This window comes from Saimiri boliviensis, chromosome 2 (genome assembly GCF_048565385.1).
Source record: "Saimiri boliviensis isolate mSaiBol1 chromosome 2, mSaiBol1.pri, whole genome shotgun sequence".
Lineage (NCBI taxonomy): Eukaryota > Metazoa > Chordata > Mammalia > Primates > Cebidae > Saimiri > Saimiri boliviensis.
In genome coordinates this window covers 157,575,339-157,590,015 of record NC_133450.1, presented here as the reverse complement: position 1 = coordinate 157,590,015, position 14,677 = coordinate 157,575,339, and the positions used below count along the sequence as shown (strand labels likewise).

General features: G+C 37.9%; 1 protein-coding gene and 1 long non-coding RNA gene across 7 annotated transcripts in view; one reads left to right on the top strand and one right to left on the bottom strand.

Moving 5' to 3' along the window:
* Nucleotides 1–688: 688 nt before the first annotated feature.
* Nucleotides 689–4,626, bottom strand: LOC141583720 (uncharacterized). Its single transcript, XR_012516570.1, has 2 exons — nucleotides 4,541–4,626; nucleotides 689–4,363 (listed from the first exon to the last, which is right to left on the bottom strand). It is a non-coding gene; the product is annotated as an uncharacterized LOC141583720 (long non-coding RNA).
* A 763-nt stretch (nucleotides 4,627–5,389) lies between these two features.
* Nucleotides 5,390–14,677, top strand: part of RFX3 (regulatory factor X3) — a 294,672-nt gene continuing 285,384 nt past the window's right edge. For 4 of the 6 annotated variants that reach the window (XM_074394749.1, XM_074394751.1, XM_074394752.1 and 1 more), the window contains exon 1: nucleotides 5,390–5,631. Coding sequence is in view for 1 of the 6 variants with exons in the window: in XM_074394745.1 (XP_074250846.1) it covers nucleotides 6,835–6,856 (22 nt within the window). In the remaining 5 variants the exon portion in view is untranslated. Of the gene's footprint in view, nucleotides 5,632–5,897; nucleotides 6,857–14,677 lie in introns of those variants that run through there. The other 2 variants (XM_074394745.1, XM_074394753.1) reach the window with 2 other exon arrangements.

Genomic DNA, 14,677 nt, shown 5'->3' with positions numbered 1-14,677 from the left:
GGGTCAAATGGAATTTTTATTTCTAGGTCCTTGAGGAATCACCACACTGTCTTCCACATGGTTGAACTAATTTACACTCCCACCAACAGTGTAAGTCATTTTTAAACTCAATTCTTAGTCATGTATATTTTATGTGATGTGGATGTATTTTAATGTGTTTAATATTACATGTGGTTGGAGGTCTTCTAACCAAGTCTTTAAAATGGCCTTAATCTTTAAAATATTTTTTGAGACAAGGTGTTACTCTGTTACCAGGGCTGGAATGCAGTGGTGTGATCATGGCTCTGTAGCCTCAAACTCCTGAGCTCAAGCGATCCTCTTGCCTCAGCCTTCCGAGTAGCTGGGACTACAGGCACATGCCACCATGCCTAGCTAGTTTTTTTTTTTTTTTTTTTTTTTGGTAGAGACAGAGTCTTTCTCTTGCCCAGGCTTGGCCTCCCAAAGTGCTGGGACTAAAGGTGTAAGCCATGGCACCTGGCCCTTAAACTCTTCTGTGAGAGAAAGTAGTACCACATAACATTTCAAACAGTACTTGCAGGCAAGTGTTTTAAATATCCTACTGTAAAATGTATATTTTTGTGTTCCCTGCCCTCAAAACATTAGTAAGCTAAACCAAATTTTTGGCAAAGTAATGCATGCACATAAATTCCCCCTTTCAAAACTAAAAAGGCATCAAGGCAAATACATGTAATGTCAATTAGTAATCTTTATTGTTCTTCACCAGTGGTTGTCATATTGCTTTAAAAAAATTTTTTTTTAAGGATTAAAAAAAGTTTGGTCATATGCTGTAACAACTGACATACACATTCAAAACAATTTAAATGAAGGCTTTATATATCCTTATTGTGATGCTAGTGTCGGGGGTGGGGGCGGTGAGATTTATGACATGTTCCAATGAGAAGATACTATTAGTATACTTCCAATAGGATGAATGGCCCAACAGGAACTTGGGCAATGTTTTCTCCAGAATACATATTACATTAGAAGAAGAAAAAAAAGGTAGAGGAAGAGAGGAAGGGAAAGGGAGGGGGGGGGACAGGGGAAGAGAGGGAGAGAGAGAGGAGAGAAAACAACAATTTGGCAGTTAAAGAATTTGGATCATATAAAATTATTTTTGATATATAACTGACAATAATTAAGTGAATAAAATACTTTTCAGCATATATTATCGACATGAATTGCTGATTCATTTGTAAGAATTAATCTTTAACAGTCCAAGTTCATTGTCTTGTAAAAATCTACTTGGGGTTCACAAAGGTCTTATAAAATGCTAGTAGAAATATTAACATTATTATAGTACTTATTCTACCAAAAATTTTTCTTAATTTCACTGAAGTACTATATGAACATATATAGCATTTTGAATCAATTCACCTGGTATTCCATCTCTTTAAATCCATTAAAATCAGAATTTTAGAATTGAGATCATTCATGTGTTTTTATCCTTGACTTACAAACTTAGTTTTCTTCTACCTCCAAAAGGCTTGTCTGAAGTGTTACCTACGGAGCTGATTTAACTTTCTAAACCTAGTCATAGAGTTAGTACCAGTATCTCCCAAACACTCGTGTCACCTTAGAAGGTTATATGATCTCTATTACGTTTAAGATACTTGATTCCAAAAGAAAAAAATTTCTCTGTAGTCATCTAAAGTTCACTTTAAGCCCTCAAAAAAAATTCCTTCTTTCTAGATGCATTCACAATTATAAAGTAGCAGAACTCATTTTTTTTTTTGAGCAGAAAATCAATGCTGTCTACTGTATGTCACATATATTTGAAAATTTGCCCAGAATTTTACTATTTATCCTTTCTCTGCAGGGTTGCACAAAAATATTAAGAAAAAACTAGGCTAATTAGGTAGATATTATAGTAATAAAAATTCTATTAATTATTTATAGGGCTTGGGGACAGGTGTTACTGGCATATAATACAAATATAATATGCATTAATTCCAATTTTGAAAAACGTAAACACCTGCCCAAAACAAGATCTAGACTAGAACTCTAGTAGAACTTCTGAGATAATAGAAATGTTCTGTATTTGCACTGTCTAACTTAGTAGGCAGTAGCCACATATGGCTATTGAACACTTAAAATGTAGCTAGTGTGACTATGGAACTTAATTTTAAGTTGTTAGATTTTAATAGCTACATGTGATTAGTGCAGAATATTTTTGCCATCCTATCATGTTCCCTCATGATCCTTTCCACTAAAATCCCAACCTACTACCTCTGCCACCATAAGAAGACACTAAACATAGATTACTTTTTCCTGTTCTTCAATTATTATAAATGGATTCATATGCTATGTACTCTGTGTCTGGCTTCTTTTACCAAATACAATGTTTCTGAGATTCATCCGTGTTGTATCAGCAGTTCTTTCCTTTGACTTGCTCAATAGTATTCCACTGTATGAATGTATCACAATTTTTTATTAAATACATGATCGATACATAATCAGAGCTTCCCATTTTTCAAGTATTTTGATACAAATGTGTTTTTCCATGTCTCTGCTAATCACTCTTACCTGAGAGAAAAAAAGAATCTAAGTTAAAACACAACATTTTAAATTAATAATGTTGAACATTTTACAGTCAGGAACTATGCCCCATTTTAGTTTGGTTATGTACCTTTTATTATTAGTCCCACAGTGTGTTCTGCACTGTAATAGGTGGCAACTGATACTGTGGTCTAATACTGGGTCTTTTCTGTGACTTCTTAGCAAATAATTTATTTCTGAAACGTACATGCAATATATGTGAAGATGTGCCGCTTTAAAAAATGACTTAAAAAACATCCTGCAAGAACTGACTATGGGTACAAAGGTTTCTGGGTTCTTTTATAACTAATTACAGTATTAAATAATACATGCATATAAAATCGTTATTTTCGAGTCTATAGCTTTAATCGGTATCTTGGTAATTTGATTCAGTGTGGTGATATATTCATACATGGAACATTTCAAATATTAACCTCAATATGGTTAGAATCGTATCATCATCAAGTTTCCTAAAACACGGGAAAAATACTCCAAATTCTAAATTCTGAAGAATTAACTTCAGGAAATTTGTGTATTCCTAACTCTGGAAAAAATCAAACCTGTGAGTAGGCAAAAAAAAAAACAAAAACGTCTTTCAGCTTAAAACTTTAAAACTGATGTTATAATATCCTTGCACAAAGGTTGCACTTTTTTTTTTTTCTGATAGTCCCTCAAAGTACCTATTTATACTCTTGAGATAGAGTATTGCACAAGCTTCACTATGTGGTTTTCTTGCCTGCAGATTAAGAGCAGTAAATCAAAAGGGTGGGAAGGATAACAGAACTAGGCTCACTGACAGCAGTATAAAGCAACAGCTGACAATGAAAGAAGGGACAAACTGTAACAGACAATGGAACTTAAAAAACAGAGCTATTCAGAGAGCCATGTAGTGTGAGCATACAACCTTACACACCATTATAGGAATGATGACTTTATCCGTAATGAAGTGAATATTCACAATGACTACCAGGTTTCATAAAGCTGGAATGCATACTTCATTTCCCATCTGCATGTCAAATGGGAACCACATTGGTCACCAGAGTCATTTGTCTGACTAGAAAGTCTTACCACCACAGCTGAATTAGGAAATCTTTTGGCTTTAGCACTAGGCTCACCACTGTTCACTACTGCAACACATTATTATTTTAAGAACATATGTAACTCCTGAGATTATCAAAGGCAACAGTATGACTTTTATAAACGTACCCAAAGTAACTGGTTTCTAAAACACGGTAACCTTGTATTCCCTGGCACACAGCCATAACCTAAAGCCACCGACTTTCAGGACTGTTTTTTCTAAAATGCGAAAATTACCTACCTAACACTGGTGGTGTTGGGATTATATGAGATAATGTACGTTAAACACTTAACAACATTTCTGGGACACAGAGTAAGAGCTCAGTATTCTTTTAGCGCTAGTCAACTCATGCTGGCCCAAATCTCTTACTCGCAGGTGCAAAAATTAAGCCTCAAGAGAACTAACTTCCTAAGGCTCTATTTCTATGTTATTGTCTTGGATAAGCAGATTAGTGGCAAATGTTGAGAGACTTTAGGTATCCGTTGGGCCTGGGGGCATGTGCCTGCTGGACTTGTCTGCAGCGAATCGGAGTCCGTTTGAAACAGGAGGCATTCGAGGTTGTGCGTTATCGACGGGCGTTGGAGATGGCAGGTTGTGTTAACAACATTCAACACAGACGGAAGCCATTCGTCTATCTCAATTGAGCCGGAAGGAGCAAGACCCTCTACTGCAGCAGGTTGAGTAACCGGAGGCTGAGGACAGGGCAGGTAACAGGATCCGCGCCTGAGCTCAAGTCCCAGTTAGGTCGACCTTAAAGAGAAATGAACACCTAAGGTCTGAAACTAACAGAGAACTGGAAACTAACGGGAGGGTATTGCAGCAGGTGGAAGTCACCCCGCCCCTCTACGCCATCCGTCGAGGGGAACTGCCGAAAGCGTTTTCACAGCCTCCGGGGAGGGCAATTTCTTGCTCTTTACTGGCACTTACTCCCAGCCCTGAAGGTAGGAAGTGACGACCTCGCCTTTCCGTTCTGAAGAGAGGCCGGACCCTCTTGGACTTCACCTCTCCGCGCCCTCCGCGGCACGGACCGCGGGAGGCCGGCTGGCTGCCCACGCGCACCCACGCTCGCCTTCTCTAAGATGGCGGCAGAGGCAGATCGCTAACGCCCCGCCGCCCGCGCTCCTCAAAGTCGTGCCCTTAGGAGGCGGGAGCGGCTCAGAGCGCGGAAGGCAGGAGGACAGGAGTGACGTGGACCCTCCAGTCCAGCGCAGGCCGCGGAGCCCTGAAGCGCTCGGAAAAGGTGAAAGCTAGGAGGCGGACGCAACCAGGAAGACCGCCGGCGTCTCCGACACGAAAAAGCGGCGGCACATCCGGGCCCCTCTGCCCGCCCCGCCCCGGAAGTAACGTATCGGGAGGGGGCTGTTCTTCAAGGTGCATTCTTCCTTCGCCATAGCTCGTCTCTCCACAAAGTGCCTGGAATCCTCCTCGCCACCCCCTCCCCCGAGTTAGCCGTTCCTCTCTCGTGGCTCCGGGACATCTCTGCACAAAGCTGGCTGCTGGGACAGACAGCTCTCGTTTCACAGATAGTGCCCCTAGCCCACAATCCTAAACTGCCCTGGGCTCCGCCAGCGCGTGTAGTAACGTTCCTCCGAGAGGGCTCTCGTGCCCTCAGCCCCAGCCAAGCCTAGGCGAGGCTCTCCCGAGTCCTGCGTTGGAATCCGGGTCTGGGGCTCCTTCACCCGGCCCGTTCGGGGGCCGTCAGTCACAGCGCTGAGCCCTCCCCTTCCGGCGGCTCGGCAGGGCCCGCCTCCTCCCCTCTTCCCTCCCCCACCCCTCCCCGTGCGAGTGTCTCCCTCTCCCTCTTGCTCTCTCTCTCTCTCTCCCTCTCTCTCTCTTTTGTGAGTTATAGCAACCGTTGCCTTGTGAATCAAGCGCCATAGTCACCGTAGTCCTGGCGACTGTTACCCATCAACAACAACTACTCCTCTCCTCCTCCTCCTCCTCTTCCTCCTCCTCCTCCTCCCCACCACCACCATCTCCATCACCCACCAACAACACCACAATAATCCACAGCCAAGGTGAATATTCTTCGGTCTCTACATGTGTGTGGGAGCGTGTGGCTGCGTGTGGACGCGTGTGTCCGTGCGTGTGTGTGTTCGTGTGTGCAAGCCGACCGTGGCTGTGCAGGGGTCTCACTCCCGACGCGGGGGCTGCCGCTGCGGCGCCGCCGCCGAGGGGCTCCGCTCCCCGGGCTTGTTTACAATGGACCCTGCGCGCCGCGGCTGGGTCGGGGGTGTGGGCGCCGCGCCGCCCGCCGGCCCCGGCCCTGCGCCGGCCGCACTTCAGGGATGGAGCGGGAGCTCGGGGGGCTGCGAGCCGAGCGGGAAAGGGAGCCACAGTTTTCCGATGCGGATGCTGGATCTTTCCCTTAGGTCTGGTGTGAGGAGAAGGGTCAGGTGAAGAGATGAGGATTTGTTCTTTCTCTAATTTTCTTCTTTGGCAACGCTGCTTGTTTCCTGCTTCTTTCAAAGCCGAAATAGACAACAATGTGCTGGGGGGGACCCAAGAGGTGCTGTTTTGTTGTTGTTGTTGTTCACTTGCGGGGCCTCGTTAGGGGTTTCGTTATTTTTATCCTCGTACGTTGATGAACTTTTCCCACCGCCTATTCCCTTCCTTTTTGCCCCTCTTTGCCTGGTGCTAAATGGGCTGCTCTTCTTTCACCATCAACAGCTTCACGGTTTTCTTTTTTCTTTTTAAAACTGTATTTTCTTTGTGCGGCAAACAGTCTTAATATCCATTCAGCACTCTTCCCTCCCCCTCTTTCTTCTGCCCCCAACACCCCTTGCACACACATTGAAACCTGGGGCCTCTTGGCTGAGCTCTCTTTGCTGTAATGGGGAAGAGATTTTTCTTTTTTAAAGTCTGTCTCCTCTCTCTTTTTTGGTACGTGTGTGTATGCTTGTGATTTAAACCGGATGCAGGGCATCTGCGATACTTGGGTTAGTAGTTATTGACAGTGCTTTATCCTTCATGTGGAGGTGGGAGGGGTAGCAGTGAGGTTCCGTTTCACTTTAATGACCCTCCTTCCCCGCAGTAGTGTTAACAGTTTTCATTGTGGTTGTGAGACTTTGTGATGAACAGGGAAAGGACACAAGGAAGCTTCGTGAGAACTCAGTTCACAATGTTATTTGTGACAGTTATGTTACTTTAAGAGTTTTTTTTATCTTCTCTGTTCATTTTCCTTTGAGAGTTGAAATTGAAGTCAAGTTCATAAAGAATGTATGAAGCTTCTCAACTTGAAACGTGTGTATATTTCACTTTCTTTGCGGTTAAGATCTAGGCATGTGTGTACTTAACATATTCTTTTTATTTACTTTTTGATTTTCTTTGGACAGTGACTTGAACCTGATCAGGAGAAAGAACGTTTTCCCTTTTCACTATTTCTTTTGCAATTTATTTTTCTCTGTAATTTGAATACTTATTAGTTCTTATATAGTAGGTTCTTGGTTAGCGTTAGCCAGTTTTTCAGATCCCCTAAATTTGTTCATTTTTTTCGGCTTAACTTTTAGTTAATAAAGTATCAGTAAAGAGTTTTGATAATGAATGTGTGCTAAAACAAATATAATGTACTATTATGGTTGCACATATTGAAGTTTTTAATTTACAATTTTAAAAGACTTACTCAAATAGTCTTCTTTCTAACAACAAACATATATTGATTTAACTGACAGAGCAGCTTGTGAATAATGTGACAGTGCTAATTATTCTTGAGATTGTCAATGAGCAGGGTGGGTAATTATAATGCTCTTAAGCATAATATTTGTAAAATAAGAGTTGAGGTTTTAAAAAAACTTTTTCAATTCATTTTCTTGTGATTGCTATTTTTAATGAAGACAATATTTTGTTCTGAAAGAAGTCTTTCTCAGAGCACTCACATTTCTTTATAATTATTCCTCCCCTCCCCAAACTGGGTTCCATGCAAATCTGTTATACTAACTTGTATTTTTTTTTTTCTGTTCAGATGAGTGTCAAATGCCTGAACACTTTTGGATGGTGAAGCTCCTGGGTCCTATAAACTCTCTCTGAAGTTAATAGGAGTTTTGCTGTCTTGGGACAGTTTCAGACCTTATGCCATTTATATAATAGATTTTCAGCTAAGTAAATTATATGCTATAATGTTATGGTTTAATATTTTATTTGCAGTGCTTGAGAACTTTTTTTGAGGCATTTCACTCGTATAGCTCAGGTTTTCTGTGATTTAGATTTTCATTAGATTTGAGAGCAGAACTTAAATTGAATTTCATTACTTTTGCATTTTTTTTGAAGCATATATTTGGGATAAAATTGCTGTTAGAGCTGCTGTGGAATTGATTAAATAATCAAAGACTAAGAAATGGTAAATTTAAAAATTAAACACAAGGATAGATACTTAGCATTTACTTTATTCTTTCTGCAATATTTTTCCCAGAAGAGACTAAATTATGTATCGATATCTCTTGTGTTTTCAGTTTGCATACTAAAAGAAATTTGTAAAAGTGATCATGCTTTGAAACTAAAGCTATTAAATACAAGTGACTTGTAACTTGTTTTGAATAGTTAAAGATCTGTGATTCAATGTATGTCATAATGCCTAACTCAGTCTTTTTGGTTTATTTTGCCTATGAATTATATTAAATGGTCTAGGCATCATACATATATACATAGATACATATATGGCAAACTAATAAATTTCTAGAAGTTTTGCATCCCTAAATGTTGTAGTGATGCTTAGTTTTTTAAGTACTATATTATTCTTCCAGTATTCAAGTACTTTTCTACTTTACTTTGGTACTTAAATAAAAGGTTACAGTGTATAAGCTTAATATGCTTTAACGTAGAACAGTTTATTTTACTTGAAACAAATTTATTACGGTAATTTTTTTTTTAACCATTAAAAGTAGTAAAAAATAAATGAATCTTAAAATCAAGTTAGATTTTATGCATAGTTTAAATGATTACATATGTTACTTTTTGGTAACCTTTTTCATTTCTTGTGAAAGTTGATATTGTGTTGGTATTCTCCAGCTGAAGAAATTAGCAGGTAGAATATAATGATTTTGGCTTTTCAGATTTTAAAGTGTGTCTATGTGTTTGTTTAAATGGGTGGGTATAGTAGCAGATGTGTGGCAAGAGTTAAACATACACGCGCACGCGCGCGTACACACACACGTTTCCTGATCAGTAATAGGAATGTTACTTTGTTCTTAGTATCCATAGTGAGAATGTGTTACAAGAAATGAGAAAAGGGAAGAAGTAAACTTTAACATTTTGGAGAGGCTGCTGGTTATTTTGTTTTTATGCTGAATGGCTAAAAATCCTCTATTTGCGCTTAGTTGCTTTAAAAACAGTTTTCCTAACTAAGTAATTTGCCTTTAACTCTTTGGTATATATTCCCAGTGGCCATCACAAAGTGTGTTTCGAATTCCTCTCTATTCACAGTTACATAGTGTTCCCATATTTTGGAAATCCAAGATTAAGTGGATTTGACTAAATCTAGCTTGTTAGGGACAGATGGCTGCTGCAAACAGGTGTCACTTTCATTTTTTACTGCATTGTGTTGGGACTTCCAGTGGTTCACAAAAGGGCTGTCTGAAGCAGGTGGCATCTTTTTCTTTTGTCGTTAGTAAAATCTACTTTAGAGTTAATTATTTTCCTAGGAAAAGGGTATTTTTTTTTAATAAGTAAAAGTTTTGAACTACTCAAGATCTGTAATTTAATATAACTTTTATTTCTGAATATCATTCTATTTTTAAATTGTAGAACTTGCAGATTCTTTCACAAAACGCTTATCAATTCTTATAAATAATGGCAAATTCCCTTTGAATCCAGAAAAAGTACGCAGGAACATTTTACAAACCTCGAGGCCTATTTGAATAAAGTGAAATTTGGTTAACATGACAAGTTACCTTCTGTCATCCTACAGTGAAATTTTTTTTGGACAGCATTATTTATATATTGGAAATAGGTGTTGTTTTTGTTTTTCAAACTAAGACATTTTCCTGACCTACTTAAATTATTGCTGTAAAGTTTATAGTGATCTTTTAAAATGATAAATATTTTTAAGCATTAATGTTCAAAAATATGTACTACAGTAAATTAAAACTATCGCAATATTGACTTCTGAGGTTCATTTTTCCTCTATGATTCTGTCCTTTTCTGTGGGAATTTTATTTCTTATAACAGATGCACCAGAGGGTGCTGTGCTGTTTGCAGCATGAGGTTATTATCACTAAGAATGTGAACTCATTAGAACTTTTATTTAAAGAAAAAAATTTTAATTATGTATGCATTGAAGCATATAATAGTCTTATTTTTATGGAGTTTAGCATACTGTCTTTAGGTACTTTTACATCAAAACCTATCTTCATGTACTAATACATATTACCGCAATATGTAACGATGTAAAGATTGATACCTTTGGCGTTGTCTGAATGTCGGCACTAGGCCTGTAGGCATATATGTTGATTATCTTATGTAGATATTTTAATCTTTATTTCAAAACTTAGGTTACTGAGAATCATACTATTTGGTGATATGCAGCTTTATACTTGTTAAATTTCATATGGTTAGCACATATCAATACTTGTACATTGTTGTAACACTTCTACATGGCACAATTAGTGATATGCTTTTTCTTGTATAATCTTTAAAAAAACCGGGCTGGAAAAATAAATTAGGGTAGTGGTTATCCGGCTAATTCATAATAAATATATTAAAAATTATCTAGATAATTCTGGCTGTTTGTAGTGGTTCGTGCCTGTAATCCTAGCACTTTGGGGCTGAGGCAGAAGTATCACTTGAGGCTATGAGTTCGAGACCTGTCTGGGCAACATAGCAAGACTTCAATTCTACAAAAAACATAAAAATAAAATTAGCCAGGCTTGGTAGTGCGTGCCGGTTGTCCAAGCTACTCAGGAAGCTGAGGTGAGAGGATTTTTGAGCATAGTAGTTTAAGATTACAGTCAACTACTGCAGCCTGGGTGACAGAGGAAGACCCTGTCCCAAAAAACCAAGACCAGAAACTAATGTAATCCCTACTTCATGCTGTTGGAATAGGCTGGTTTGATTGCTTAATTTGGCTTATTATCTGAAAACTTGTAGATTCTCTGCTTTACTGTGTGCCATTTACTTTTAAACTGGCAGCAATCTTATATTGCTTTTTGTATTTTATTATTTGTTCAGTGAGAGACTATAGGGAAACTATTGAATACAATCTTGGGCTGCTTCTTGCATCATTGACTCTGTTTTCATAGCAATATTTTTCTAAAAGACATACTGAAACAGTGATATCTTCCTCAAGTAAGCTTAGAAAGATACAGTTACAGCATATAAACTTTAATATTGATAATGGATTTATCTGTACTATTCCACATTTAACTATAATTAGTTATTTGTGATATTTTTGTAAAGTAACCTTACGAGGCACAGTAGTAGTTCATGTGTGTTGGAATGCCTGAAAGAATCCAAAACATCAATATAGTAACACTGTGTTTAAATAGTGGTCTTGCTAAATTAGATAGGTTAGACATTTTTCCTTAAAGATATAGTCCTACAGTTTACCAGTTAGTTTTTGCCACTAAGATTTTTCTTTTTTTTTGAAACAGGGTCTTGCTCTGTCATTCAGGCTGGAATGCTGTGGTGTAGTCATTGCTCACTGCAGCCTCAATCCCCTGGGCTCAAGTGATCCTCCTGCCTCAGCCTCCTGAATAGCTAGGACTACAGGCTATTGCCATCATTTTAAAATTTAAAATCCTTTTTTTTTTTTTTTTTGTAGAGATAGGGTCTTGCTATGTTCCCCAGACTAGATTTTTGAAAACATGTTATATAACAAGTTGTATTGCTTAAAAATCTTTATATTTGTAGTTTTTATTTCTTATCATATGCAAAATGTTGTTAAAAGAAATCAGTTAAGAAATGAAACGTATTTAGAACATCACTAAATAGGTATGTGTTTTGTTCTTTGAATAGGTGGATAGCATAAGTATACTGGTGAAGAACACAGGCTTTGGAGTCGCATTTCAGATAATCTCATTAGCTATGTGACTTTGGACAAGTTATTACCTACACTTAACCTCAGTTTTCTCATTTGAAAAATAGGATCACTCTTGCCTGCCTTATGGGGTTTTGTGAGGATTAAAGGAGTTAATTTATATAATGTACTTTGCTCAGTATTTGACACAATGTGTGTTCGATATATTTTGGCTTTAGTATTAGGGAAGGCTGAGAAGATACCTATTCTAATCTTTTCGCTACCTAAGAATCCTTTTAATGTGCTCCTCTGACCATCCCTTTTTTGGGTCCAAAAAGTTCGGAAAGACTTTGCCTACCAATCTATACTGATTAAATAATAATTATTCCTTTTCCTCCACTTTAAAAAATGAGGTACAGACAAGCTGTTAGTCACAGGCTTGGATTATCATTTGATAACCTGTCTTACCACACCGAATTAATAGAATGCTAGCCGAAAGTTATGTTTTAGTTTGTTTGCAGCCTTATAATGGGTTCCTTTTACTAGGTTTGCATAACTTCTGGTCAAAGGATTTTAGATTAAGAGCTAATGATGTAATATTTCATTATCTGTTACACACCCATTGTCCAGTTTATTGTCCCACTTACGTTTTTCTTTTTCACATTAGACACTAATTATTTAAAAACAGTCTGAGCCCTATTTATAAATTTTATACTAAATGCATTCAGTAATGTTTAATAATGATAAATAGTCAAGTCAGTTAGTTGTGTGAAGATGAGTTTATCATGGAATTATTCTACATTTTTATAATGCATTGCTTAGAATTGTTATTTTACTAAGGGTAGAAATATGCGTTAGGTCACTGCTTGTGTACCTATAGCAATAAGTAATTTTGGGATAATTTGTCAATCCTAATTTTGAGTTGTAAAGTAATCTTGGAACATTATTTATTGTAATATGTAATATGAAATCATAGAGGAAAAATGTCAGGTTTGGCTCTCTTTCATTGGATATTAAAGATGTTTAACATTTTCAAGTTGGCTGCTTAAAGTTGCTATTCAGTAATTTTCTATATTTCTATTTTTCCTGAGCATTTTCATTAGAATAAAATACTTTTCTCTTTTTGGAGTGATCTATAAATAGTCCTAATCTTTCTCAAATTGGAAATTTCATTTACGTATTTCAGTTGAAAGTTTACCTGATAGTATTTGCCTTTTCTTTTTTGCAAAAGCATCATATTTTGTACAGATGTTTGTCTGTGTCACTCCTTTCACCATTCTCCCCAATCCCATTAAGTGTTTAATTATATTACCCCCTTTGCATTATTTTTATGGATAATTAACCCCAGCATATCAATTAGACTGACTCTTAGCCATCTCCTCTGCTTCGTTTTGCCAGTGAATTTGACACACATTTAAAAGGAATATTTGGGAAAAAGTTAGGAAATGTGATTTGGATGGTAAGGCTATGTAGTCAAACATTACTTAATGATGTGGCTGTGTTCTGAAAATTACATAATTAGGTGATTTCATTATTGTATGAACATCATAGGGTATACTTAACAGAAACCTAGATGGTATAGCCTACTGTACCTCTAGGCTGTAAGGTATAGCCTATTGTTCTTATGTATAAACCTGTATAGCATATTAGTGGACTGAATACTCTAGGCAGTCGTAACTCAGTGATCAGTATTTGTGCATCTGAACATATCTAAACACAGAAAAGGGAATACATTGTGCTATGATGTTTCCTAAGTTTTGATGCCACTGGGCTATAGGAATTTTTGAGCTCCATTATGTTATGGGATGTGGTTTGTTGTTAAAAGAAGCGTTATGTGGTACATGACTGTATGGTTATTCTTACCATTTCCAATAGTCTTATTATTAAATTACCATTTCTACCCATCTGACTGTCCTCTTGGACAAATATATAACCTTGTTCCACTAACTATGTAATCTGAGTGTGATTTTGATTCAGAAGGCTCCCTTCTTAGTCCTGGCTATGTACTGGCCTCTGGCTAAGTACATTAGGATTAAATCTCTAGTCTAGTCCATAAATACTGTGTTTGCACAATCATAGATGCCTCCTGTTGTTGGTTTTTAATCCTGGATTCTTTCTCACTTTTATTAGAAGCAGTAATACTCAGTTAGTACTATTTGCCCTTGCTTTACAGTGCTTAGTCAAGATTTCCTAAAGTTTTTGGTGATTCCTGTTTAGGCAAAAATGAGGTATTGGGTCATAGGAGTTGAGCTCAGGAAAACTAATAGAGTGAGACAGTTGTCCTAAAAATAATAGTGTATTAGTTGATAAGACGAGACAGATATAATGAAAGATAATAAAAGGAGAAAAGAGAGAGAGTGATCAGGCCAAGATATACAGGACTTCATAAATGCCAGCCAAAGGAGGTTAAAGAGAAAATAAAGGTTCTCACTCTGTTTCTAACTGTAAAACCTTACGCTAGTCACTTATATCCTACAGGTATCAGCCTCTTCAACAGTAGGGTTATGGAATCTCTACAGCCCTTTCCAGTCTTTATGATTCTGTAGCAAGATTGACACTGGGAAAAGGGAAACATGCCAATAACATGGAGCCAGGAATTGACATTTCCTTTACTCATGTTCTCAAAGGCTAGCAAGTTGTTTGCCTCTTGTTTCTTCTAAGAACGAGAAAGAAAGAAAACCTAGAGCCTGGTGCTAGCATAATGGCCATACCTATAGCAAAGTCTCAGAAGGTTCCACCATTTCAGTGGCTTCTGTAGAGAGTGGTGGCCAAGTGCCCTCATTTTCTCACCCACATAGGAATTAGCTGAGTCTCACAGCTTGAGCTCCTGCCGGAGCCAGCTTCTCTATGTATGTGTGCCAGACAAGTGTCTGACATTTGGGGCTCCTCCTGTCTGTTGCTCACCAATGAGATATTTAAAACAGGACATAATTTCCCAAGTATGTGGATAGGCAATTTAACAGAGAGAGCGAGCGAGAGTGCAAAAGGGAGTGAGCACATGCATGCTCTCTCATCAGAGTGAAAAATTAATTTAGGTTTCTGTTGATCTCATTTTTAAGACATTTCTTCCCCAATTACTAAAGCTATCCAACTGATTTTTGAAAAGAGCTAAAAAT